The 27813-nt window shown below is 55.2% G+C and overlaps 5 protein-coding genes across 5 annotated transcripts; 1 reads left to right on the top strand and 4 right to left on the bottom strand.

Moving 5' to 3' along the window:
• Nucleotides 1–363: 363 nt before the first annotated feature.
• On the top strand, nt 364–6956 carry LTHEOB_6188 (Wd40 yvtn repeat-like-containing protein; the record flags this gene model as incomplete). The annotated part of the gene is made up of 6 exons (XM_035515416.1): nt 364–397; nt 457–560; nt 611–1536; nt 1592–1807; nt 2466–6549; nt 6603–6956. The coding sequence occupies 6 exons, from the start codon at nt 364–366 to the stop codon at nt 6954–6956; spliced, it is 5718 nt and encodes a 1905-aa protein (XP_035373319.1).
• Nucleotides 6957–10377: 3421 nt separating this feature from the next.
• Nucleotides 10378–11706, bottom strand: LTHEOB_6187 (Zinc finger RING-type protein; the record flags this gene model as incomplete). Its single annotated transcript, XM_035515415.1, has 1 exon — nt 10378–11706. The coding sequence occupies one exon, from the start codon at nt 11704–11706 to the stop codon at nt 10378–10380; it is 1329 nt and encodes a 442-aa protein (XP_035373318.1).
• An 841-nt stretch (nt 11707–12547) lies between these two features.
• Nucleotides 12548–14239, bottom strand: LTHEOB_6186 (Lipase secreted; the record flags this gene model as incomplete). Its single annotated transcript, XM_035515414.1, has 3 exons — nt 12548–13492; nt 13566–14081; nt 14192–14239. The coding sequence occupies 3 exons, from the start codon at nt 14237–14239 to the stop codon at nt 12548–12550; spliced, it is 1509 nt and encodes a 502-aa protein (XP_035373317.1).
• A 2457-nt stretch (nt 14240–16696) lies between these two features.
• Nucleotides 16697–17815, bottom strand: LTHEOB_6185 (Glycosyl hydrolase family 61; the record flags this gene model as incomplete). Its single annotated transcript, XM_035515413.1, has 1 exon — nt 16697–17815. One exon carries the CDS (start codon nt 17813–17815, stop codon nt 16697–16699), a length of 1119 nt encoding a protein of 372 aa, XP_035373316.1.
• A 4764-nt stretch (nt 17816–22579) lies between these two features.
• LTHEOB_6184 (Pumilio domain-containing protein) lies at nt 22580–26735 on the bottom strand (the record flags this gene model as incomplete). Its single annotated transcript, XM_035515412.1, has 4 exons — nt 22580–25016; nt 25251–25873; nt 26199–26219; nt 26457–26735. The coding sequence occupies 4 exons, from the start codon at nt 26733–26735 to the stop codon at nt 22580–22582; spliced, it is 3360 nt and encodes a 1119-aa protein (XP_035373315.1).
• Nucleotides 26736–27813: the final 1078 nt, after the last annotated feature.

Genomic DNA, 27813 nt, shown 5'->3' with positions numbered 1-27813 from the left:
TTGATAATTCGATATTTGCGTCCGATTATAGCTTCAGCTATCTACGCCAGTCGAGTACCCTTGCTCGCGAAGATCATTGCAGAGGGTCATTTCTTTTGGCTCCTACGTGGGTGCGGCAATGTTTTCCCGACCGTTATCTGATGTCGTCAGGATAAAGGCGGTGAGCGAAATGCGGCAGAACAGCGATTGGCTCTGATCCGCGCCATCACCGAGACCGGACCTTCCCTCTACAACTTCGTCACTTCTCATTGTGGGGTACGCGGGAAATGGTTGTACTCGTGCGCTGACCCGCTCTTTACCCCAGCGCTCATTTCCTCCGCGCCCCAGAGGATTTCCATCCTCACCTGAAGTCCAGTGGTCAACATGGATCCTCCAGATCTTCCGGGATTCTACTACGGTTAGACTTAGCCACCAACCTCGCCTTTTCTCTCAGTATTGATCATTACAGGGTTTCAGATCGCGAGCGAAAGAGATACTTCAAGATCCAGCCTGGCTACAAGCTTCCGGTTGGTGCCAAATATTCTACAGACGCTGTGAAGCGCGAACAAGCCGAAACAAATGTACGTAAAGTTACTGCATACATTCCAGGCCAGCATTCTAACGTACCCAGAAACGTAAGCGTGAAGAAGAGCATGAGGCTCGTGTGCGAACACAAACCGTCAAACGCTCCTTCATCTTGCCACATGCAGGTGCATGGAACTTGAAGCTTGAGAGTTACGGCCTGAAAGCCGATCCAAGCGCACATGCAAAAGCTTTGGCAAGCGGCTTTGAAACAAGCACGTTTGTGAACCCGAGGGTTCAGTGGGCTGCTGAAACCTCTCGTGAAATCGCAGTCCGGTGTTTCGACTATGACGCAGAAACGAGGACACTCATCACCGGGGTCGAAGATAAGCATCATATGCTACTCAGTACTTTCGTCGACCCGAACCTAAGCTCCAGGCGGATTGTGCCAAAATGGCACCAACGAGACTTCCAGGTCTTAAGCTCCACCATCAGTTCGGTACACATCACGCCACGCCGCCGAGTTGTTGTCACTACACGAGGCTCGAGCTCTCCTGCAGACATCCAGATATCGTCTCTGCGGAATCAGGAGTCTGTCTTGGATCGCGTATATATGGACTCTACCGTCAACTTGAGGCCAAACTCTCACACAACAATCTTCACGAGTGCGCCCAATCCCTTTCAATCCGGTCAGGAAATCATAGCGGTGGGCACTCTGGGCTCTGTCATTCGTTTAGAAGAAGGACCCTCCAGCTGGGGTGGCAAAACAGCGTTTGAGAAAGGGCCTGAGAACCGACCCGACGCTGCTCTGTCTTTGGAGTGGCTATCACCTTACTCTCTTTCAGCCGGCTTTCGATCAGGAGATATTGTGCTCTACGATACAAGAAGCAGAGGCTACCGGACAAGGCTGAAGCATCTATCTTCAGCGATTGGCATCAAGCGCGGAGAGCATGAGACGCAGCTTGCTGTTGCTGGTCTGAAGAGCACACTGTGCTTGTATGACGTGCGCATGATCAAGGACCACAAAACTACCAGGTACATCACTTCACTTTGAACCGCCGTAATGAAAACATGAACTGACGCATCAAAGGCCTGTTTTCCGGTTCAAAGACTACGAGAACGCCTACACGGAGGCATCTGGTTTTGACGTTCATCAAATGTCTGGGCTCGTTGCCGCAGCGCAGGAGAACGGGTACGTGCAGCTCTATTCGCTGAAAAACGGTTCCAAGATCAGGCGGCTGCGAGCTCCCGGGCTGTATGAAGCGGGATACGACCCAAAGGCACGGAACAGGGTCTCTTGTCTAAGGTTTGTCGAGGAGGTAATTGGTGCTGATAGGGGAAGAACGAAGCTACTGGGAAGCATCAATTCGCAGGTAGTACAGTTTGCATAGCGCAAGCACGGATTGGGCGGCTAGACTAGCATAGCAACGGGCCAAGCGGTAAGCGCGCGGCGGGCTCCGACGGTTTAATTGGAAGATCTCATTTGCTTGTGCGTCTAAAATGGGAGCGGGAGGCGAGATTGGACACTCAGAGGTATGATGCGGTATTGCATGCGAGCAACGCCGATAGCTGCCTGTTTGGGTTGGGCGAGCGAGCTGCGGAGCGGGCAGAGCAACGAAAGCGATGGAATAGCAGAGCAAGGCTCACCGTAGCGCTCACGCAAGCCGGATCGGAAGGCAAGCGGCAGGGCGCATGGCGGAGTGAGGAGCAATTGCTTACCGCGCACTGGGCAAGCTGGTGCAAGATGCAAGCTGGGCCGCCAGGTTGGGCGCACACGCGTGGCTGCGTTGCGTCGGGTAAGGGCAAATCTCGTCTGCCACTGGAAGCCGCCGGTTCAACCTCGGCCAGTCATCATGGATAGCTTGGCGCGTTTTCTATCATCATAGCTCGCAGCTCGCTCGTCCGCCACCAACTCTGACCGCACACCACACTTCACCTCGTCAATTCTCCTCGCTACCGCACAGCCGCGGGTCTCGAGCCATGGCGGACCTGCAGGAGCTCTTCGCTCGGCTGAAAAGCCCCTCGAACCCTGCCAGCTCGCCCGGCGCCTCGCAGTCCAGCGCCAACGCAAACACTTACCACCAGCCGACCGTCTCGTCGCCCATCTTCTCACCCCAGCCCGGCGGCCCGCAACCTCACCACCCGTCGGCCATCGTGAGCCCGAACACATCGGCCATGGGCACTCCTGCTCCGGACCCCTCTAGCACCGATCGCACCGCCAGCCTGCTGAACTTGCTGAAATTCAACCAGCCCAGCGCCCCGTCGCCTCAAATTCACGACACGGGGGCCGAGCGTCGCCCATCGAACAACACATTCCAGCACCCGGAGCACCCGCCCCAGCAGCCCACCCACAGTCGTGGCATTTCTGCCTCCGACCTGGTTGCGTCGTTCATGCGGAAGCCTCAGTCGCCTGCGGCCATTGCCCAGCCTGCGCCCACCAGGCCCGAGTTCCGTTCGGACGCTGCCTCGTCCGAGAACCCTCAGGACTTGCTGCTCAGGCTTCTCAACCACCCGAAGCCTCCTCAGAACGACTCGCCCGCCGTGCCTCCGCAGAACATTGAAAGAGATGTCTCGGAGAGCAGGGTCGACGATCTCGCTCGCGATTTTGCCGATGCGACGCTTGAGGCTCCCAGCTATCCAGCCGAAATGCAAGCTGTGCCTCCCATGCACGCATTCGGCAGTGGCTCTCAACCACCAGCATCTCAGTCCACCAACTCCAAGACGCTGTTCACCTACGTCAACCCCTTCGAGCAGCTCTCGGCCTCGTCGCCGCGCAACCGTACGCCTAAGCCCGAGTCGCGCACTCACACGCCCAAGGTTGAGATTTTGAAGCACGGTCGCGAGAGCTCCCCCAACCCCGGCCCTGCTTCGAAGACGCGCAAGCTTTCTGGTGCTGACTCCGCCGGCTCCGCTCGCGAGCCTGAAACCGTGGCTGATGCCGTTGCTGAGGTCGCTCTGGCCGTCGATAAGCAGGTGGAGGAAGCTCTTGCCGGCGTGGACAAGGAGACTAAGGACACCAATGGCAAGCAAGCGCTCGAGGAGACTATTGATCAGAAGGAGCTGGCAAAGGCCGTCCACGAAGTTGCCGTGGACGCCAAGGAGCACCTCGCTGACAAGGAAACGCGTCGCGAGTTTGAAGAGAGCATGCCTAAGGAGATAGCTAAGGCCATTGAAGATGTCGTCGAGGACGTTGCTCAAGAGAAGGTTGCTGATAGCTGGGAGAGTGCTGAAGACAGCCCTGGAAAGGACGACAACGCTGTCGTTGTCTTCAACTTCCCCATGCGGCCTTTCGTCTCCATCGAGCTCAAGAAGCTCAAGGAGCCTCCGCTGCCTATTCGCCAGGACAACATCATGGATATCGCTCGCCTGAAGAAGGATTTCGACCAGATTGACCGCAACTTGGTCACCGTGTCGAAGACCTTCATTGCTTATGCGCTGTCCAAACATGGTGGCTTCCGCCTTATTCGCCAGGACACCGGCAAGTATAAGCAGGTTTTTAACACCACCAAAGAGCGCATCTTCAATCTGCAGCTCTGCACTGGCCCACCTCTTTCATCTTCACATGATGCTGAGACTATCCTCGCTACCGGCGTTGACGGCTCCGTCTTCTGGACTACTGTCGCCGGCCACAGTGACACTTATGCCGAGGAAAACTTGGAAGAGCAGGGCTTCATCTTCCCCCCTGTCCCCGCTCAAGATGACAACACATCAGGCGGCCAGCTCAAGACTCGTGCCAAGAAGAGCTCTCGCCATCCGGAGTTCTTCGGTATCGGCCGTGGCAAGTCGATCTATCTCGTCTGGCCTCACGCCGCCCGCCAGGCCGAGTACACTGACTCGAAGACACGTGTCTGCGACAGCGAGAGGTACCTTCACCACCGCTGCCTGAGGATCGTCACTGGAAAGGCCGGCAAGGACTTTGCTTTCAGCGAAGACGATACCGTTATCGCGTCCCTGGATAAGGCTGGAAGGCTGCGCTTCTGGGACATTCGCGAGTTGATCGCCGAGGGAACTGCTCCCAATGTCGGACGCATTCCCGCAAAGGAAGTCCGCAACCCGATTATGCAGCTCAACACTGTTGCTGCCGGCGACAAGTCTTGGCCCACCTCCGTTCTTTTCTTAGATAAGGAGCGCCCTTGCGTGAAGGGTATTGCCTTGAGGTACCTTATCGTCGGTCTGAAGCAGAACCACACTCTCCAATTGTGGGATCTTGGACTTCAGAAGCCCGTCCAGGAGATTAACTTCCCGCATGAGAACGAATCCGACGCCATCTGCAGCGTCGCTTACCACCCCAGGACTGGCATTTTGGCTGTTGGACACCCAACAAGGAACTCCATCTACTTCATCCACCTGTCCGCTCCGAGGTACAACCTGCCCGCCATGTCGCAGGCTAAGTTTATCGGCCGCCTTGCGGATAAGGATTCCGAACTCCCCAGGCCTGAGTCCACTGCCATCATGAGTGGTATTCGTGAGTACTCTTTCGCGTCGAAGGGTCAGCTGCGCAGCTTGGAAATGTTGCAGGAGCCTGCCGCTTCGCCCGAGAGCTACGCTCCCGATGAGGCACCTCTCTTCGAGCTCTATGTCATGCACTCCAAGGGTGTGACTTGTCTCGGTATCCGCAAGGAGGATCTTGGCTGGAGCAAGGAGAGCAAGGTGCTTCACCCCATTGACGCGGAATCCACTGGCAGCATTAACATCAATCCCATCCGCCTCTTGGCATTGACTGAAGGAACCAGCACCACTGAGTCTTCGGCCAACGGTGAGGCACAGCAGAGCACGCAGAGCAGCCGCTCTCGTCCTACTCCTAGGGAATTGGTTAAGAAGGAGCCAGCTAGCAGCAGGTCTCGTGCCACTTCTCAAGCACCCGAGACTGCATCCATGATTGCTTCGACACTCGAGAGAGTTGAGAATCAGCAGGACGCCGCTAGGGCGGCTATCATCAACGGTAGCGAGAAGACGGAGAAGAAAAAGAAGAAGAAGGGTGGTGCTGCAGCTACCGACACAGCTTCCCAGGTTTCGAGCGCAACCAAAGCTACGTCTACCATTCCGGCTGCGGTTTCGTACGCCAATGTTGCTCAGCGCGCGAAGACACCTCCGCCTGAGCCTGTGAAGGCTGTCGAGGACAAGAAGGTTCCTGAGTCTGAAGTGCCTGCGTGGGCTACCCGCCTTCTGGGCCAGGTGCAGGCTTCAGGTGCTGCTCCATCTGCCGGTGCCAACATTGACTCTGAGTCTTTCAAGGCTCTCGAGACGAACGTGTCTGCTGAGTTCAACAAGACTTTCACCAAGGAGTTGGAGTCCCTCTACCGTCGTCTTGACGATGACAAGCGCGTTCAGGAAGCTGCCGGTGCTGCCAAGATGGATGCGGTTCTGCGCTTGGTGTCTAGCACCCTCACCGAGAACGTCGAGAAGAGCATGTCGCGCATCGTCACTCAGAACCTTCAGAAGATCATTCTTCCCTCCTTGAGTGATCTTGTGGGCGCCACTATCGAGCGCCGTCTTACTGAGATTCTTGCTACCTCGGTCCAGTCATCCATTCCTCGCGAGGTCAAGCAGACGCTTCCTCATGCTGTCAACTTGGCTTTCAAGGATCCCGAGACTATGCGCCACATCTCTGAAATGGTCTCCAACAAGACCACTGCTCACATTGATCAGCAACTGACGCATGTCCTTCGCAACACGATTGGCTCGTCCGTTCAGAACATCACGGTCAATGCCGTACAGCAGATGGCTGCGGATATGGAGCGTCGCATGGCTGAACAGGTCCGCCAAGCCGAGGTGCAGCGCCAGCGTGATGCCGCAAAGATCGATCAGCTCACCAACCTGGTGACCGGTCTCAGCGAGACCATTGCCTCGATGTCAGCTGCTCAGGCCAGCTTCCAGGAAGAGATTCTGAAACTCCAGAGGCAGACCGTCCGCAGCGAGGGCTCTGCTAGGGCCCCGTCGACTGCCCAGTCTGCTTCTTCCAGCGTCAAGAAGAGCGAGGCGGAGCTAGAGCAGGAACAGATTACGCGCTTGATGTCTGATGGCCAGTATGAGGAGGGCACGATCATGGTGAGTAATGCTTCTGAGATTCCATCCTTGACTCATACTAACTGAGCGTGCAGTGGCTTCAATCTCCCCGTCAGACTCAGCTTTTCGATAACCTGTTTGTGAGGTGCAACCCGGCCTACATCGGGAGCCTGACTCCCCTTGTGGCCCTTAGCGTTTCGGCCGCTGTGAGCTCTTCGCTGGAGACCAACACGGCCGAGCGCCTGATGTGGCTCGACGCTGTCTTCGCCTCCATCGACCCTACCGATCCGGATATCAGGGAAGTTGCGCCGAAGATCATGGATGTCCTTTCCTCTCGTCTCCAGGCTGCGTACATGCAGATTGCTGAGAAGAACCCCGGCGATCCTGTGCTGAGGAGAATTTCCATGCTCTCTCGTCGCGCCCAGGAGTTGAAGGCCGCCTCTACTTGAGCCTCTCGTCTACGTCTTGGTCGTTTTCAGAAACGACAGAGCGACGCTTGCTCCAATTGAGGTCGAGTTTGCGTCCACCCAGTGTAAATCACTCACAAGGTGGGCATGGCCTGCCGTCGGATGGCTGCCGCACCTGAAGATGCTGAAATACGCTCTTCAGCCGCCGCCGGCCATTCGCCCGTGACTCCCTTCCAGGCGAGTACGGGATCAACACTACTAAATTGTTTTGATTTCCTGCTTTTCTTTTCATGATTTCCCTAATTAATTCTCTTCATGGCTTTCGCATATTTGAGCGCGTTCAGTACCAGATGGCATCATGGCCCCCACGAATTTCCTTCCGGTTTCTTCGGTCATGACCCGCCAAAATCAGTTTCGGTATGGACATCAAAAAGCAAAACATGGGAGCGTTTTCGAGGCGTGGTCGGATAGTCATGGTCTTCCTCGTCAGTACATGGATACACCTGAAGCGATGCTTACAATTCCGATACTTTGCTTTTACACTTGATTTTTGTTTCCGTGTCCTTAGCGATCACTGCTCTCGTGGTGGTCATCGTTCGCTGGTGGAAGGAGGAAGCGTGAGGTCGTAATCGTGGGTCTGAGCTTGATGGCGGATGTTGACTGGTCTCTTTTTTTCTCGTCTGCTCCGGCGCCGCTGAGAATGCGGCTGCCGAGCAGTACAGAGAAGTACAGTCCTTTCAGCGGTTCATATGGCGGTTGATTCCAGCGCGAGTAGCATATGGAGGAATGGTTTTTCGTCAGCGATACACACTCTTTCCTTCACGGATGTGCATGTATGTATGGTGGTGGATCGGCCTTCTTCTGAATGCGAAACAATGGGTTTGGAGCTGGCGAGCATTCGGGGCCTGGATTACACACTCTACGCCTTTCGCTTTTGGCGCTGAGTCTCTAGGTCCCCGTGCTGGCCGCCCCTTTCAACGTTTCTTGTTTTTCTTTTTTTCCTTCGTTTTTTCCCTGTCAGCTGGTCGGCTCGGAGGTCGTCATCTGCAAAAAAAGGTTTTTCTACTTTTAGATGGACGGTGGTGGGTGGGCCATGTGATCAGCTGCGGTAGATAGGACTGCCAATGGGACTACTGGTTACTTATAAAAGCGCTTCTCTTCGTGTTGATACGACGTGACATGCATCCAGTCGATATCGTCTATCCCATCCGGAGAGGTCGATATGTACTGCCAAGCAGATTGTATTTGAGTTCACTCGCCTGTGCGTCGGGTTGGGAGAACGGGAGACTGGGAAGGAAGGGTGTACGTATACGCGTCACCGGGAGGCTTTTCAGCAGCGGATATCAAAGCCTTGATTCTGCATGACGCTCTGATAATGCTGGACACCGTTGTGCACTGCTGCTGCTGATGATCATGATAATGGTGATGCAGCAGGAGGTGATGATGCGGAAGTCTTATTGAAGCAAGCGAAGGGAATCGCGTACATGAGCAAAGACGCAAACGCCGAAAGTAAGAGCTCCAATTAGGCGTATGCCGAAAGTTTAGTAAATGTACCGATCCGATGTGACTGCTGTGCGTGCACTTCTCGTCTAGTGATGAAGAAAGGTGTGAGGGACATGGGTGCTCTCACTTTATAAGGTAGTCAGAAGGACAGCCGATGTTTCAGTTACGGGATAGTGGCGGGGATGTGTGTGTCCTACTGAGCGGGCTGTCTGCCGGCCGGTGCGCTCGTAGGAGTGGTTCTGCAAGCGGGGGCGTCAGGTTCAAAGCGTTGATGCTTTTGTCTGTGCTGTGCTATGTTGGTGTGCACTGCTGCCGGTGGTGCTGGCGGATGGTTGGCGGTGTTGATGGGGGATATAAATGTATCTTTGGGGCGTATATGGAGAAATTTCAGACAAGAATACCACGATATGCTCTCACACGACAAGACTGTACAGAAAACTGGCGTTTCGCCTGGTACGCACACAAGAAACACACTATCCCGTCCCATTTAAGTTGGGGAAGACCTGGACTGTGTGCCAATGGCCATTATGAAGAATGCATGATTAGATAGGTACACTTTCTACTGATGATGATCCTCTTCAGCATCTACTTATGCTTGAGAGCAGCATCTTCGTATAATAAATGTTCTCCTACAAAAGATGATGATTTACAGCCGTCCGCGGAGTGCACAAAGTTGGTTCTTAAAACGAAATTTTTTACCCAACGCCCGTTCTTAATCAACCCCAGGAAACACTACTTGTGCTAATTTCCGAACTATTTTTATGAAATCTCTTTGTAGTTGAGGGATAAGAGTTTAGAAAAAAAATTTACAGCAACAAGTCCAACAAGTACACGCCTCTACTGTGGATTTCTTAGACAGCTCTTCAGCATCTTCAGCGCTCTTTGTTTACACCGATGCTTAAGCTTTCACGAAGCCTCCCTATGTGCACAGAGTTCAAAATTACATCTTGACTACTTATCTGACTTTGCCAAAGATATTGAGGCCTCCATCAACAAAGTTCTGCCAAATGGTGTAGCAAAGTACAGTCATGTTGCCGTCATTGGCTCCACGTTGTCCAACGACAGCATGAAATACAAATGAGCCGATGAAGAGGGGTTCCAGGTCTTCCAACATGCTCCACACCACGGAAGGCGAAAGAAAATAATCCTCCGCAGTCTTACATAAGTAGATAAAGCTATCTCCCGGACGTAAATAGCTTTAGTTTCCCAACACATGCTGCTATAATATAAGACAAGACGCATCTTGGAAAGATAGTCAAAAAGACTAAGAGCAGCCAAGCTCCGGAGAGGGATGCTTTCGGAGAGAGAAGAGCGAGTGATCTCAGGAGCAGGGCACCGGCGCCTGTCTCATCAGCGCAAATGTCCGAGTAACCCTCCAACGTATTCTCGGTCCAGCAAAGGCAACACCAACGCCAATTAGCAGCGGTCTTTTTTGGCTTCTTTCTTCGTGTGGCTTATTTCACAATTTACGTCACCTGTGACAACATCTGTGCCACACAAAGAGAACGAGAAGGGAGAGACCACAGCAGCACCTTCTGTCAGCTATAACGTTGATGAGGAATGCACTGTTTCCCCGAGCTTGCCTTGGAGGTATAATTTATATATGCGTAGTGTACATGCGAATAAGGTCGTTAGCAATATCTATAAAACTAAACGCGGAAAATGTGCAAATATCAGTTCAACAGCTTTACCAAATTTCTTGGGAAATAAGCTTAAATCGCACTTCGAACACAGTCTTCGTATCTGTAGTGATTAGAGATTAGTTGTACACACCGTTAATGCAATCGTTTTCCTTCGTTGTCCTAAAATGCTCAGGCATTGAACGACCATCCTTTGATACTTTTGAATATTTACGTAATCACATAAAAGGCCTCAATCTCATGCATACGTGCTCGAATCAACATCGATATACCCCGAAATCGAGAATAGCTGATATCGAAACTTGAAACCACTCTTCATCTCAGTATGTAAAGCCTTCGTCCAGGAAGGCAGGGGATCCTCTGAAAATCTGGAGCGCCCCCTCCCACTCATCCCTGTTCTTCTTGTTTTTATCGTTGTAAATAACCCTCAACATCTCCAATCCGGTGGCGTAGGGCGACGATGCACTCCCCGTGGCCACCTTGCGTCTGCAGGCCGGACAGGTGTCCTTCCTCGCCAACCAATCCGTCAAGCACTCCTTCCCAAAGATGTGTCCGCAAGGCAGCTTCCTGGGCTCTTGGCACACCCTCGCTGCTGCTGCTGCTACTGCTGCTGCTTCATCCTCCTCCTCCCCCGTGGCCTCCTCGTTCTCCCCGAACATGGTCGCTTTCCCCGGCGCCACGCGCTCGACGTCCTCGGACGTCGCCCAGTGCCACCGCTCGTAGCATATATCGCACCCAACGCTGCCCTTCTCCTGCAGCTCCGTCTTGTCGACGACCGCGATGATGCCATTGCCGTTGCCGCTGCCGACGTGGCCGAAACGCCCGCGGCGTCTGACTTTTCCACCAGCCTCCGCCGCCGCGCGACTTGGACGACGCGTATAATCTGTGTCAGCAGCAGCAGCAGCAGGCGGCTGTTGTCCACCTCGACTGCTGTCCTCCTGCTGACGCCGCTCTTGACCTCCTTCCACACGCGCATTTTCTGCATCATCATCCACCTGCCTGTAGAACTCCCGTAAGTCCTCCTCGCGCTCGCGCGTCACTCGTCGCGACGCTTCCGCGGCGCCGCTGGTAAACGGCAGGTCCAGCGCCGTCGCGTGCGCCTGGTAACTACGGTAGTGGTGTCTGGGGCGAGTCTCGCCATGCTGCCGGGCGTTGCTGGCAACAGCAGCAGCAGCAACAGCAGCCTCTACTTGCTGCTCCGCGGTGATGGTGATGCGCTGGAACCCTTCTGCCGTTTGCTCAACGCTCTGGCTTGAGGCGAGGTCGCCGTTCTGGTTGGTCCTGCTGCCGCCGAGACGCTCTTGTCCTCGTGAGGCGTCAGAGGCGGCGGCGGCGAGCGTGCCCAACGCGGCGACGGCGGCTGCGGCGCCGCCGCTGGCAGTATGCTGGGCCACCCAATTGGCAAAGTAGTCGTCGTCGCTGGGGAGGGCGGCGACGTTGGGAGACTCCGGGACGCGGACCAGCAGGGGAGGAGTAGTTTCAGGCGGCGAGCTGACTGGTTGAGAGTCCTGTACGTTGACCAGCTGGGGTGGTGGTGTAGACGGCAGCCTGACTGGTTGGGAATCCTGTACGTTGATCAGCTGGGGAGGTGGCGTTTCCGATGAGGAGTTGTCGCTCTGAGATCGCCGGAATCCGAAGAGACGGAACATGCTGAATCGAGATGATTTGGAGGTTCTGTGGGTCCGATGGCCACGGTGGGTGTACGCTGGCATGGCGGCCTTTTTTTCTTCTTTGAATAGCAAACACTGATGGTTAATACTTATGGTGCGCAAGTGAGAGTTCTACGGCATTTATAATCGTGAGAAATTTTTTCGGCTCCAAGTGCTCTCCGTTGGGATATACAGGTTCGGACCATGGTACTTACTAAAAGACCCTTGGTTCAGTTGCCTTTTTTAGTCAGGTACTTCTACCCCAGCCCCTGCAATGGCCACGGTGGGTTAATAGCGAATGCTTTAGCACTATACAGAAAGTTGTGGTAGAAAAGGGTTACAGGAGACAATGGCTGAATATTTGAGCGCGCTGTACCGCACTAAAGACGCTTGGAGTTGCATCACGGTTATTTTCCAAAGAAAAATGGTTTACATTTAGCGATAAGAGGTTTGAGTAAGCTATATACATTATCAGATTGCATGGAAATACTTAGCGTGAGTGGCTTGTAGGTGGTTTTGAGTTCGCCCAACTCCAGCCAATCTTAGCGTTGAGGAACGCGGGCTCTATTTTTTCAAGGCGACTACCAATGGCCTAGATATTTAAATCAAAGCTTTGAGCATCAATTACGAGAACATAGAGGGAACATTAAAGAACGTAAAAGGGTTTACACAAAGCCTTACTCCAAAAAGCGCTCAGTATTTAAAAGGTTGAAGAGGTCAAAAGCGAAGTCCATCAAACCCTAGTACAGACCAAGCTTTACACTTCAACATCAGACGGACTATACCACCCACAATTTCCCCACTCCCAATCTAACCTAACAGATGCCACAACGAAGACTGCTCACTCCAAAGCACTAGGATCGACCTCCAGCTCCGCCCTCACAAAGTCATAGTCAAACGGCCTCTTCGTAACCTTGGTGCAGCGACCTGGCGTATGCACCCCCGCAAACCTCGCCTCAACCCACCTCAACCAATCCGGTGCCGCCGCAACAACAACGCCCGAATGATCCTGCTTCGGATACAACCGCAAATGCACCTCGCTGCCCCCCTCACACGCATCCCGCCACGACCTGACCGTCTGCTCCGCCAAAATCGCCGTATCATTCACCCCCTGCACCACCAATATCGGCCCACGCGCCCTCTTCTTCCCCCCCTTCTCCCCCGCTCCCCCCATCGCCGGCGCCATCTCCCTCTGCCACCTCTCCACCACCTCCCTATCCCCCGCCGCCATCCCCGCCGACGGCGCCACCAGCTCCTCCGCATCCAGATCCAGCGTCAACCCCAGCACGCCGCTCACGCACAACCCGGCCTCCTCCACCAAGCCCAGCCGCCGCACCATCGCCGGCGCCAGGACGGACGAAACATTAAACTGCGGGTAGACACTCCGCACCGCCGGCCCCAGCAACGGCGCCAGCCCCGCCACCGCCCAAGCGTGCATGTCTTCACGCGGGAAGACGAGCTGCTCCGCCAGCAGCGCCATGTCCCAGACTTTCGTCGCGGGGGCCAGCGCGACGGCGCCGCGGTAGCCGCGGAGGTCGCGCAGGCGGGCGCGGGCGCGGTGGTCGCGCGGGTGGTCGTGGGTGCGGGTGGTAAGGGCCAGCGCGTCGATGTCCTCGGCGAGCTTCCAGACGGCGCCGCCGCCTTGCGAGTGGCCGACGGCGAGCCAGCGGCGCGTTAGATACCGGCCAAAGGCGGTGCGTGCTGCGCGGACGGAGTGGAAGATGTCGGCGGCGTGAGCCGGGAAGGCGCAGTATTTGTGGGGTGGGGTGGAGGGGCCGAGGCCGGCCTGTTCGATGGGCGAGTTAGTCGTGTGGGGAGGGGAGGGGAGGGGACGAGGAGGAGGTGAGGGAGGGACAAACGTAGTCGGTAGCGACGACGGCGTAGCCGCGCTCGCTGAGGAGGGTCCAGCTGTTGTAGTCGTATAGGTCTGGGCCATTGGAGACAGCGCAGCCATGGTATGTGCCGATGGTGCCGTGGGCGTAGGCGACGAGGGGGAAGGCGCCGGTGTCGGGCAGGGAATACGGCAGGGCGATGAAGCCGGTGGCCGGGACGTAGGTGCCGTTGAGGTCTTCGGAGACGTATTGGATGCGGTAGACGGACACACCCGAGATGTCTTTCAAGGTGGTCGGGTCGACGGGCTTGAGTTTGAGGAGGTCGCCCGGTTTGGACGTCGTGAAGTTGTCGGCGACCTCGTAGAAGTCGAAGTCAAAGTCTGATCCTACGTCGGCGAGGTCGAGGGCGTTGGTTGTTTGGAGGATTTGGTAGCACATTGCTCCGCAGCCGTAGGACTGGGCCGTCTCTGGGGAAACATTGAAATTGGATCCCTGTTCAGCGAGGGCTGGTATAGTGGCAATAATGAGTGACAGGATCAGGGACTGCATTTTTTCGACGAACTGAGCTGGAGCAAGCTCTGTACATATTTGAGTGAAGCTCGCACTTATATATTCTGATTAGAGCCCGCTCCTGTCCTTGATTCCAATCGTACGTTCACGTCCTTACCCCAGACCTTTTGAAGTGCGTCGGCCTTCTGCATGTAGACTGGTGCGATTGAAGCTTTGGGTCAAGTCGAGCTACAAATGAGCCTCACTTCCACGCTTGGGAAAGCTTCGTGGTCATGACGGAAGCTTTACACATCTGGTATCCGCTAGTCATTTGGCTTTCCTAAAATGGTCTAGCTGCTCTTTTTCCCCAACGACATTTCCCCTCAGTCGCCTGCGCAGAGTGCAGCTTTTGACATATCATGAACATATGCTAGAACGGGATTTTTATTAGTGTTTCATTCTTTTAGCTCGAGTATTATGAAAAAAAAAAAAAAGAAGGGACACATGAATGGCACATGGAAGATTTCTCGGGGTAAATTAAGAAGAAACCCAAAGGGATATAATCATCGTGCGTCAGACTCAAGAAATAGCTGAAAACACCTGGTGCATTGACTGTCCAAGAGCAGCCATTCTCAGTCAATCGCAAAAATTGCCTCAGACTGGCTTGTACGTGCCGGTGTCGAAAGCGGAGCGTTGACATTCCCCTTTAGACTAGCCTTTGCTTCTTATGATTAGTCGCGCCAGAAAGTAGTGTTGTGCACGGACATATGCGTCTATGTCACAGCAGAGGGGTTGTTTGCGGATCAAAAGCAGTGGAGCAAATGAGAATTTTGAAGCAAATTCCGGAGCCACTAAAAGAAGCTGTAACTCTAGCAAGTTTCTAAAGTCTCTCTAAAGACGCGACGTAAGCGCTGATTGCATTTCCCTATATCTCTATTTCTTACAAGGGGTTTGTGCTTCAATGATGTTCAAAGTTTATGGCAATCTGCAGCATTTACTCGAGAATCGCACCATCATATTTCAGTGCTGCTGCTCGTCAACTGTAAAATCTAATCCTGCACCAAAAGACCTACAGACATTCCTCGTCCCATAGAACACATCGGAATAGGAAGAGCAGAGCACACAAGAAGGAGTGAACCTCTTGAAGCAAAGAAGTAGGTCGTCAACTAGTGTCTCGAAAATGTCTGCGAACCATGACGCAAAACCGCTTGCCGTGTTTTACAATTTGGCATCGACATTTTATAATCATTACGCCTATGACGCAGTTGAATCTCCGCTAGTCAGAAGGATAGCTGAGGTATTCACTCTCTGCAGCACATGCTCGTCCAATTTGCAGGTGATGATACTCACATGCACAAGCATTTGTAACGTGTTCCGTTACATCGGCTATAAAAGAGGGCACGCTGCTCTTCTGTTGTTGCCAAGCAACCTTCGTCAAATTGTAAATGCAGAATGATACAGGGGGAGTTGTACTACAATGTGAACCCAAGGCAACTGTTTGCCTCTGGCCTCTGCCTCCGTTTCCACTCCCGTCTCCCTCGTCTCTTCTGCTTGGCCCCGGTCGTAGTCGCTTTCAAAAGAAACCGCATCATCATTTGCCAAAGGTGAACTCCGGCATCAACAAACGATGATGAATCACACCGTCGCCATCATTCACCATCGATGAACATCACCTTCATCATCATGGTCGACATTTACCACCCGGACATTCTCTCAAACCCCATCCATGAGGCGAAGAAAACACGAAAAGAACAGCCCCAGAGTGTATCTTATCGTTCTCCTTCACTCCATGCCTCCCAAGAACCCCACTGCCCTCCAAACCCTCCCTTGCACGCAAGCAATATATACCCCCCTCCCCCTCCCCCACCCCCAAAACCCGCACCCACCACGCGACCACCCCGCCAGCCAGCCAACCCACCCACTCAACACCCAACCAACCGTCCACGCGTTGCCGCTCGCCTTGCCGATCACCGGCGTCACCTGCGCAGTTTCCTCATCAGGCGCCCAGCCCTACTGTGTACCATGCACGAACGTTTACGCGTCCACCCCCACGTTTGTTCAATCGACCTACTATCTACGCGCGCATCAAATATATTACCCCCCTCCCCTCCCCCTCCCCGCCTCACTCTGACTCCGACTATCCCATCCCGGAGGGCGCGTGTGACGCGTGGCGTGCTCGGAGTAGGCAGGCAGGCAGGCAGGCAGTTGGTGGAGCTTGTCTATGGTGTGCCCTTTTTTCATTAATGTAGACGGAGAAATTTTTTACTGCTTTGAAGTCAACATCGATGTCGGGCGCCTGAAACAGCGAATGCGGCTCACGCTGCTGCTTGGGGCTCAGAAGCCCGAATGATTCGAGTCATTGCCCCCAAAGCCAAGCGTTCACCTGCACCAAACACTTCACGATTTCTTCACACACGAAGCAGAAACAGTTCAAGACAATCATCCAACGCGTTCGTTTGTGTCAGACATACTACATTTGTTCAAAGTTTTTCTCTTCTCCTCTGTCTACTAGTGAATCTCCAAGACAACCAAGAACAAAAGGCGCTTTATTTATACAACAGAAGGTTTTAAAAAGTGCAGAAACAGCAGGAACTATCGTTCAGCCAAGTTTCCCATCAGAAATACTAAAATCTCCTTATCCTCAAATCATCATCGACCAAGCGAGACGCTTAGAAGTCACGAGCGTGGCGGCGAGCCTTGGAGCTGGTCGAGCCGGCAGTGAAGTAGTTCTCCATGACGTACGAGAACCACTGGAGGATGTCCTTGACGGTGAAGTTGTCAGGGATGGCGGTCTCGGGGGTGGCGACGCCGCTGGCGGTGGGGATGGCGGTAGCCGCGACGCTCAGGACGGAGCTGGGGATGGCGGCGGTGAGCTCGGCGGCGGCGGTGGTGGAGGAGGCATCGGCAGCGGCGACGGCCGTCGACAGGGTGGTCGGGGTAGCGGCGGCGGCGGCGGCCGAGGTGCTGGTGGCAGCGGTGGTGGCGGCCGGGGTCGAGGCAGCGGCGGAAGAGCCACCAGCGGCGGCGGTGGCGGAGCCAGAGGAGGCGCCCGAGTAGAGCGTAGGGCCGGGGATGACGTAGGTGGAGAGGGTCTGGTAGATGTTGATCAGGACACCCGGGTCGTCCTCCTTGTAGAGAGCAGTACCGAGGGTACCGCCAGTGGTGAGGTCGTCGGTGCCGTCACCGGTGACCTCGAGGTTCATGCACTGGGGGTAGTTCTGGGCACCGTCGGCGGAGCCGGCGCCGTGGAGGGCGATGATCTCGTGGCGCAGGACGTAGTTGCCGGCCTTGATGCTCGTGGGGATGGTGGTGACCCAGGAGTTGTTGTTGGCGATCAGGTCCTCAGCGGCCCAGGTCTGGCTGTCGACGTTGAGACCACCGGCGTCGATCTTGACGAACTCGAGCGTCTCCTTGTCGACGGTGGTGCAGTCACCACCGCAGTTGGCGAGGTAGGAGATGACTGGGCCCTTGTGCGACTCGGGCCAGTCGGTCCACTCGATGGTGATGTCCTGACCGGCAGCGACGGTGGCGCTGGTCTGGGCGTTGGTTGCACCCTTGTGGCAGATGATGTTGGGGTCCGCGTAGGCCGAGGGGGCGACGAAGCCGTTGTCAAGATCCTCGGGGATGGCCCAGCCGATGACGACGGGAGCAGGGGTCGTGTACTGCATCGACGGGTTGTAGTTCTGCGTGTACTTGCCATCGATGACAATGCCAGAGACGGTACCGTGGGCAGCGGCGGTGGCGGCGAGGGCGCCGATAATGCCAGCGTTCTTGAACATAGCAGACATGTTGATGGTAAAGGAGGTGCTGAAAGGATTGGTTGGTTGTTGGCTGAACGAAGAGATGGTCTGCTGTCAAAGCGATAAAATAGATCCCAGCTTCACGCAGTGAAGAATGATCTTTTGGAAAGAATGTGTGAGGTCGGAGACCGGTGAAAGAACGGACGTAGACAGAGAAGGAGTGTGTCTTGGTGAAGAAGAAAGCGATGGTATTGCGGGCAGAGCCTCAGCTATATACAAGGCACCATGGAGTTTCGGCCGTGGCTACGGAGCATAGGTGCGGAGATGAGCACGGCGGCAGCTGTGCTCTGGCGTTTCATGGCAGGGCAGAAGCGAACGGGTGGTGAGAGCACACTGCCGTGGAGGGCGATCGGGAGTGGTCGCGGCCACGGAGAATAGCCGATTGCGGCAGAGTGCGGTGGGTGATAGACGCAGGCATGGCGGGCAGGGGGGGTTGATGCATTGGCGAGATTTGAGGAGGTGTTTGGATGGAGGCTCGTCCGCAGTCCCGCCGTTTTGGCAGCTACGCCCTGGTCGCTTCGCTTTCCCAACTCGGCATGCGGGGCCTGGCCGTTGCGCTCGCCGGCTTCTGCTTCTCTTCCACCAACACCGCCCTTCGTGATGCACGGCTCCCTGCGAATGCGAGCACAATGGGGCAGAGCGCCAAGCTTTGCGTCCAACCCTCCGGCCCCTTACCGCGCTCCAAACACTCGCCGCACAGGCATATTCCAGGCCCCTTCGCGTGGCAAACATCGTCGCATAACCGACGGCTGAGGCCAAGCATGAAACGCCGCCAGAACGCGGTCCCCACCAACCAAGCCCTGCTTCAGCCCGCCCAATCTATCTGACGCCTGCCCGCGGCAACCAGCCAGCCAGAGTTCGCCATTTTGTTCCATGCTCGCTCTCGGCCCCAGCCGATTGCGCAGCCCGCCTCCCGAATCTTCGGATTTTGTTGCCTCTAACTTGGCCCCCGCCAGGCCAAGCTTCGATGTGCTGCTTGCCTGATGATTACCCGGGTGTCCACGTCGGCAGCCTCCGGTCGTCTGCATGCATGATGGTAGCCGCGCGCGACAGGAACCGAGCACTGCTGCATCCAGCCCACGCCCGGCCCGAGGCCTGCACCCTTCCTCGCATTTGATGCCGAGAACGAGAGGAGACTGCCGGCGGTCAGTTTTCGCACCAATGGTCGGGGCCAGCCGCTGCCACCATCTACCCGTCTCCTTGTGCCATATCGCTCGCCCATCGTCGCGCCCTATCAAGTCTAGCCCATTCGTCATGTTGCCTATAGCGAGTTTCCAATATAAAACACCCTTTTACTGGGGCACCGTTTTTTCCGAGTCAAGTCCCCTAATCCCGCACCGGCTTGGTGTGCCCTTCACTTTAGTTATCCTCCCTTTCTCATTGGGGTGGGGGAACGCCACCAACGCAATCCCGTTCCCACATGTCCACGCCTCTTTTATGCTTCTTTATTGGACCTGTATACGGATGGGTCCGGCCAATCTCGCTGCTCCTTTTTTTGGTCCTTCGCGAGCGTCTGGCGAAGCGAGATCCCAACCCGCTTTCGGACTTCTCGGCGCTAAGAACACCTTCCTTCGGCCTTAGCCTCCCTGTTTTGTGTGACACATCACTACCGAAATGCGCTGTTCATGCCTTGGAGCCTCAGCTCTGGCCGGAACCAGTGGCGGTGTGTGAGAAGCGTTGGAGCAGCAGCCGACGCGCCGAATGGATAGCTCCGTTGGCTGGAGACATGCTCCTGACTACGATACCGAGGCCAACCCCGTGACTAGACCTCTCGCAAGACTCAGTGTACAATCACTCAATCATGTCTCTCCTCGAAGTCCCTTTCCTTCATGATGTTGCGGCCGTCGCCAGCGACGCTCTATTCGTTTCACCGTAGAAACCAATCAAACCACGCCCATTAGCCCCTTGAGTACACTCAACTCTCACCCCACAACCCCAGAACTGCCGCGATTCTTCCCAAAACCCCCTTCGTTCAGTTACCATCGAGAACCTCCAAAGGTCAACGTCAACATAAAGTCCTTCAGCCAAGCAACGCAAATCCCAACCTCGCCAATCGCTCTTGGTGTTCCTTGCTTCTCCACAGACCGCAAATCCATGTGCACGCCTTAAAACCGTTTCCTGCATCCCCCCACAAACAGTGCGAGAGGATCCCGCTCCGCCCCAAAACATCCCTACCGTCATTCAGGGTAAGCTAGGTAGCAGTAAGGCTGATACAAAGCCAAGAGCGAACAAGCAGCAGAGCATGAAGAACACCCCAATCTAGCTGCAACCACGAAACTTCTTAGCGATCGGCGCGGAGCGTTGATGCAACGAGACACGAAACGAGGACCATCCCAGATTTCGCGAAAAACAAAAAAAGAAGCAGAAGCAGCAGCGGCGAAACAAAGTTGATCCCTGGCGACCGGACGGCGGCAAAGCAACCATGCTGATCCCTTCTGTCTGCCAAGAAAGATCCTTACCCGCTCGCATGAATACAGTTGGCTATTGCGAGCGCTGATCACCCGCGCGAGGTGGAGAAAGAGAGGCGAACAGAGGCGTGGAATCGAGACGCTGAAGAAGGCCGATGGGCGGCGACAACCTGGCACATCGCGCGACGCGCCTGGATTGGGCGCGTAGAAAAATAACCCTTTCCCCTCAGCCAGCCCCTTCGTCGCTCGATCCATGGTCGCATACACCATTCTCGCTCATCCTTGCCCTCCTGAACCTGCTCGTCGTAGAACTGCCAACGCGGCAACTTTCCATTCGTCCTTTCGACTTGACCACGTATCCGAGTCTCCGCCAAAAAACCGGAAAGAGGTCCGCTAGGGAGCAAGGAGGAAACAAGAATGTATATCGAGCATGAATAAGGCATATTTGCCAGCAATGCGAAGGGCTTATGGAATTGTGAACAGGTATACGGGAGGCAATACATCGCATAGGGAATGTAGGCAGCGCTTGTAGGTAGCACGGCAGTAGCAGTCGTAGCGCATGGCACAAACGCGAAGGAATACAGACGCGAGTGCAATTCAAAGAAGAGGGTAGTATGAATAAAGGGGGGTTGCACATATCCACACACACAAGGTCCTGAGAAAAATATTTTCGGTCATACACTTGATTCTTAGCACATATACAAACAAGATGATAAAAACAAAAGACGATACACGTATATCAACCCAGAAACGGAGATTGAACCTTGACACAGAAAAGAAGAGTAAGGGGCGGAAAGAAAACAGAACAGCCGAGATGTCTCTAATGCCTCTCATTCTCCCATTCTCAATCCACTCGCATGACATGCCATATGTCAAAAACCATTCTTCGTTCATCTGCCACCTGTTCATCGCATACACGCACACAGCACACAGGACACACACACACACATGCACGCACGCACGCTACGCACCGTCTCGCAAACCATGCCACCGATTCAAAGGACCAGCCATTGTCATCAAAACACAAACCCCCGAAAAGGGAAACAAAAATGAAAGAGAACCAATCACCCGAGAGAGAGAGAGAAAAATGGTCGTCTCTGTTCCCTACCTAAAACGAAATCCCCTTCGACGTTTTTGCCAAGAGTGAAAGTCTTCCTTCGCTGCCCCCCTCCCCAGCATCTATTTTCCAAAGAGAGGAGAAGATGGGTGAGCGTGTGAGCAGATAAAAGAAGTAAAACAACAAAAACAACTCTTAGGCCAAACTCTTGGAAGGAAAACGAAGATGGCAAATCCTATCAAAAAGATTTTTTGGAAGGATCTGCTCATCTCAGAAATCAAAGCAAAAAAGGCCCAGATGAGAGGAAGAAAAAAAAAACCAGGGGGGAATCACTGATACCGCCGTGCCAGCTCGCCTAAAAATATCACAAAAAGCAAGGAATTAAAGAAACAAGGCTCTCCCCCGTATCGTCTGCTGAGAAGATGGAACGGGGAGTGATGATGATGATAATGATGATGTTGATACTGTAATCAAAACTAGGAGGGGGGAGAGGTGATGAATGGGGAGAAAGCCGAATAGTGTTTATGCAGTGTTGGGAAGCAGAAGGCTGTTTTTTAATGCAAAAGGGTTGTTCGTCAAAACTGTGTGCAATTGAAAGAAGCAGAAGTCGACTTAGTGTCGAGTAAGAAAAACGCCCTAGGCTATGCAGGGCTGGATCTTGTAACCCAGAGGAAAGCAGAAGTCAGAATCTTCTTCTCCAAATCAAGCCCTTCGTACATGACCGAGTCCTTGGCCATGGAGGGCAAAAAGCCTTAGAAATGCAGGGTGCTGAGAAGAAAATGGTAATTTTTTGGTTCCTTTTTTTGTGTCCCGTCAACCGAGAAAGTAGCCAGAACGGTCTTCCGTATGTCCAACTGTTGTACAAAGAGATCCATGTAGTCCAACACGAGTAAGACTACTGGACCTCTCAAAGAGGGCCGTTTTTTTCTTTTTTGAGAGCTTTGGTACGAGTCGTAGCAGCAGCCTGGTCCATGGTCTACCGTTTTTGTCAAAGAATTTTGGCCCTTTTGACGGTTCGTGATGTCTGATGATAGAAGTTGGTGGGTAAAATAAATGAATGACAAAAGGCAAAGAAGTAAGACTCTTGTATCAAAGGACCTGCTCCAGACCATCTCGCTTTTTCGTCGAAGAGCTTCCGCCCCGTAAAGAGGCAGAAAGGAATGCACTCGTCGAAGCTCGCAGGTCTCTCTGGTAATCGTAATCGGTCCGTCGTGAAAATCATGAGGTCATGAGAGGAGAAAAAAACCAAGATGCAGGAATAAAACACCATCCTCAGGCTAGAGGAGCCTAGAAGAAACCGCCGTTCTGCTGGTTCGGTCCGCGGAAGGGGGAGCCGTTGTAAGGGTTCATGCTTTGCTGTACATTGTTCTGAAGGTTGGTCGGAACCTGAGGGTTGGACAGGCGGTGCGGCTGAGGAGAGGCAAGGTTGGTGCCATAGCCGTTGGTCATGTTACTAAAAGGACTCTGCTGAGGAGTGGCACCAAGTGAACCAGGGAACGCGATCTGTCCCGGACCAGCACCCGCAGTCGGCGTGATCTGACCGCTCGAGTTAGTGCTCATGCGACCGTCAAAGTCCTGGATCTTGCTCATGATGCGACGGCCGTAAGGAGTGGCGCGAATGGCGTTGAGCATAGGGCGGATGGCCTCCACGAGGCGGATCTTGGTTGGCGCATCGGCGTAGTCAAGAGCAGTCTGGACGACGTAGTTGGCGTACGAGTCACGGATCAGCTTCTCAAGTTCACCAGGAGTGAGAAGCTCCTCAATCAAGTGGCGCTTGGTCTCAGCGTTAGAAACGCGGATGCACTTCTCAATGACGTTGGAGCTGAACTTCTGCTTCGACAGCATGGGAACGCTTCCACGGAAGCTCCGGCACAAAGGAACCGTGAACTGCTCCTCCTGGAGATCGAGGATGTACTGGACGACGTAGTTGCCGAAGGGATCCTGGACTAGAGAGTAGGCGTTTCCAGTAATAGCGCCAACCAGTTCGATCCTCTGGTCGCCGGAGGCATGGTCAATGCAACGCTGAAGGACGCAGCAGCCATGACGGTGAGTGCCGACGACAACACAAGACTGGCCAACAGCCTCGAAGATGAACTGCGAGTCCTTGGAACCAAGGTGGTTCAGGCACTTCTGAATGACATGGTTGCCATTAAGATCCTGAATAAGCGTGACAACGTTGTGACGCAGAGCCTCGATGATGATGTTGATCTGCTCAGCAGTGGAGACGTACTCGATCATCTTCTGCAGAGCCCTCGTGCCGTGCTGGTTCAAAGCAATCTTAACCATCTGGGGAGCCGCGTTGCGGACAAGCGCGGTGCGCTGCTCGTCATTGCAGAACTCGTACATCTTCTGGCACAGGTAGTTGGCGAAGGGGTCCTGCATCAGGTCGACAACATGGTCCTTGGTAGCCTCGAAGATCTTCTTTACAATGTCCAAGTTGCGGCCCTCAATTTGCTTCTGAAGGTAGCGGCAGCCGTGCTGATCCTTGCACAACTCGACAATGTCATGAGGCATAAGAGAATCGAAGTTGTAGTTCGTCGTGCTACGCATGTGGTCCTCCTGGTTCTGCATGCGACGCTGCTGGATGACACGGGCCTGGCTGTCCGGGAAACGAGGCTGAGCAGGAGCCTGCTGGACGAAAGGCTGCTGGAAAGGCTGTCCATACGGGTTGAAGGGAGGGTACATCGGGACCTGGTTGTAGGGAGCCTGGCCATTGATACCCATGTTCTGCATGCCCGCGTTGAGAACCGCCATGCCATAACCACCGTAGTAAGGAGCGTTCGGGTTGTTGTACACCGGAGGGCTAGTGATTCCATTGCCATTGGAGGACGAGATGGTAGTGGCGGTGGGCGAGGAAACTCCAGCAGTCGTTGTCGAGCCGTTCGTACTAACGCCGTTGGTTCCATTGGTGAGAGCAGGACCGAAGGGAGCTGCGTTAGCTTGAAGAGCAGAACCCATAGAACGGAAAGCGGCAGCTCCCTTAGGCTCCTCAATCCTGTTTTCACCGCCAGACAGCTCGCGGCTGTGACGGTTGACTACATTCATAGGAATGCGACCCATGCTAGCGTTGTGGTTGTGGAGGTGCTGCTCAGCGTGCGAATTGACACCATTGCCGCCAGGAGTGCCGTTAAGACCATTGGTGCTCTTCATAGTAGGAATATCGTTGGTCGAATACGACGACTGAAGCTTGGGCATTCCATTGGTGGAGCCGTTGGGCGGAGTCGCAAGCAGTCCAGGGCGCTTGGAATCGCCGTACGGGCTGAATCTCACCTCCATTGAGTGGCGGTTGCTGATGGTCGAGCGCCTGGGAGTCTCCGTGCCATTGGCACCAGAACCATCGAGACCGAAGTCGTTAGACTTGTGCAGGTTGTTGACCGGAAGGCTGTGCTGGGCATGGCGGTGACGCGACGCCGTCGGCCAGCCGTTTGACTGAGGATCGGGGGAATGCGAGGAGACGGAAGCGAGGTCCAACGCGGCAGAAGAGGCGGACAGCTGCATGTTGTTCGCACCTTCCTGACGGACCAAGATCGGGAACTTGTCGTCATTCGAGTTCATCTGCTGCAAATAACTCTTGACATCAGGCGAGGCTGCAGGGTTGTCGTCGTCGCCGAACAGGAAGTGGGTGGTGTCAATGTGACCGAGAACCGAGGTCAGGTCTGGAAGGTCTGTAGAGGCGCGGTGGCGGAAGTCAAGACCGGTGACAGGAACCGAGTTCCTATTGAGACTTCAAAACTGTCAGCTAAGGTTCGCTCGTACGGACGCGCCAGACGTGCCGGAATGCGGTCTGACGTATGGGACGTGGTGACATGCAAGGGCTCGCTAGAGTCCGGCGCATTGGGACCTCATGCACGGCCAACGGAGTCGAGACAAGAGACGCAGATGCCAACGAATCGAAATTGCCAAGTGATCCCAAGCAGTGACACAAGATGCAAGTGAGAAAGGGAGAAAAAAAACTTACGCAGCACCGGAGCGGGGGTTCATGGTGGAGATGTCGTACTCGTAGTTGTCCTCTTCCTCATCAGATCCACGGCGGGAGCCAGGCATGGACTTCGAGGGGATGTGTGAGATGCCCTGGGTGAAGGACTGGCCGGGAGAGGTGATCTGAGAGCCCGACCTACTAGGACGAGTCGAGCCAGACTGGTAGCTCTGCTGGGGTGAGGTCATGCTTTGCATTGAGTAGCGCTGAGGACGAGAGAAAGCAGAGGGAAAGCCTTGGTCACGGTACTCGGGAGGCGTAGTGGGTTCGCTCTGGTGACCAGCGTAGTTGTTGGTGTTGCTGTTGTTCCGGCCCACGTCCTGAGAAAGGCGGTTGTAGTCGTTCTGAACGCCCTTGATCTGGAGATCGTACAGCTCCATCTCGGCCTCAAAACGGCGGCGCTGCTCTTTCAGATATTCGTACTCGGCCTTCTTCTTTTCCAGCTGGGAGATCTGGAAGTTAGCACTCTGGTCTGAGGTAGTGTCCGCAGTGACAGTGGACTCTGAATCAGAAGGTGAGACCTGGACCGGCGCCAGGTTGTCGTTCTTGCTAAGAGTGGACATTTTGGGATGGTGAAGAGTAGCGGTGGACATGCGGTAGAATATCTGGAGTGTAGATCTTCTGGCAACCCGGCGTGCAGTGCAGATGCACTACAAGATCTTGGCAGGCGAGTTGAGGCGAGGAAGATTTGAAATGCAACAAGATCTTCCTGCAAAAACGCAATGCTAGAACGTGCCGGACTGCAGATATGTAGTGGGTGGTAGTTGGGTGTGCGGATGTGGAGGGGGTGTGGGGGGAGAGGCAGAGGAAGTGCAGGATGGGGGGCATTTAAACGCAGGCAGGCGGACGAGTGGACGGTGACCTCGTGCATGCCCCGCCGGCAGATGGACAATAGTAGCAGGAACCAGGAAACAAGGCATTCTCACTTACCAGCTGCACTTTATGGTACGTCTGTCAATCAGTTAGCACTATTGTTCTTCTATTGTTCGCTCAGCCCACTCGAGGTTCCGCCCCTCGGCCGCAACGGCGGCGCATCCCCGCCCGCTCGCGCAGTGAGTGCAGCGACGACAGCGAGGCTGCCCCCATTTATCCAATCACCCGCCCGTCTCACAAATCGGGGGCTCCAAAGACAGAAAAATATCACACGTCGCACACGGCGCGCTTCGCGAGGGACCGGAAATCGCTTACCGCAGATGTCAACTCTGTATTCTCGGCAGCCTGCCTCCGCTGCTGGCCAATTGGCGACAATGGGGAGAGTGTGGGCATGGTGGGCACCGTGTTGGTCGTGAAGCGTCTCGTCAGGCTGCCGCGGGCGTCGTTCGCCGTGGACGTGTGGGCCTGCATCTGGCTGGCGATGCTGCGAATGGGCGAGGTAAAGCTGGGGAAGGTCGACTCCTCGCGCGGGGACTGGGGGCTGCGAAAGCGACGGTCCTCGGGGCGGTCCCCCAGGCCGTTGGCGAAGGCCATGGTGTTTTACCTGCGTCGCTCTCAGACATCAGCATCCGCATGCTCTCGCACCTCGCGAGGGCGCTCCTCGCTGGCGGTGTACCTGCGCCGCGCCGTGGCCTCGGCAGCGACAGCGGGCCCTGGGCGGCCACGCAGCTGGCCGGCGGCGGGAGGGGTAACGTACAGGCAAAATGATACACGGGGCCGCGGCCCTTGGGGGGTTCTCTGCGGATTTCGACTGCGCTGGGGGGCGCACGAGGGACTGCGCTGGAAGAGCCGCCTGGTGGTTGTACAGTACAGTGCCTAGTCGGTGGCCTGGTTAGGGCAGCAGCTGGCCGGGGCGCGGGGAGCAGCGCAGTCGGCCCAACGCGCAGCTGGTCGGTATAGTACAGGCGGGCGATGGCGGCACGATCTTACAAGTACAAAGAAGCGAACGATTGTTGGAGGAGCTGGGAGGCCGGACACGAGTCGAGGTGGTCGTCGGGAAAGCCAACAGCTTGCGCCGCCAGCGGCAGCCGGACCCTGGTCAGCAGCCCTCGACCGTCTCCCCAGTCATCGGGAGCAGCGCTAAAGCACATCGCAGCCCCCAATCGCCGTTCACCATTTGCTACAACACGCCATCTTTCCCGCGCCAGCACTCCCAGCACGCACATCCCAGCCGCCTCGACACCGCACGATATGCTTATGCTGTCCGGATGCAGGCCGACTCCGTGGGCCCGCGCTCCATGTCGCTGGCCGCGCGCCCCAAGTCCGTCGTCATGCCACAAGAACGCCTCCCCACTCGCCCCAACGACGCGCGCTCACGTCACTGGCGGATGGCCTCTGCTCGATCGACGCCGGCGTCCTCTCGCTGACCTCGCTCCGATCACAGCCGTCGCCCACAGCAAAGGAAAGCGGTCAGGGCCGCTGACTCGCCACGCTTTTCTGTCGTCGAGCCCGCTGCGGGGCTGCCGACCTCAGCGAATCCAGCGCAGTCGAGACGCTGCCTTGGCACCACCGAGACAGGAGGGATCTTTGTGCGACCGCGGGCGATCCGTTCGCGAGGTACTGGCGACCAGCCCAACCCGCCCGACAGACCTTCCTGCTGCGGCACGGCGCC

This window comes from Lasiodiplodia theobromae (genome assembly GCF_012971845.1).
Source record: "Lasiodiplodia theobromae strain AM2As chromosome Unknown scaffold_17, whole genome shotgun sequence".
Taxonomy (NCBI): Eukaryota; Fungi; Ascomycota; class Dothideomycetes; order Botryosphaeriales; family Botryosphaeriaceae; genus Lasiodiplodia; species Lasiodiplodia theobromae.
Note: the sequence above shows the minus strand (reverse complement) of the source record. Positions and strands in the feature narration are given on the sequence as shown.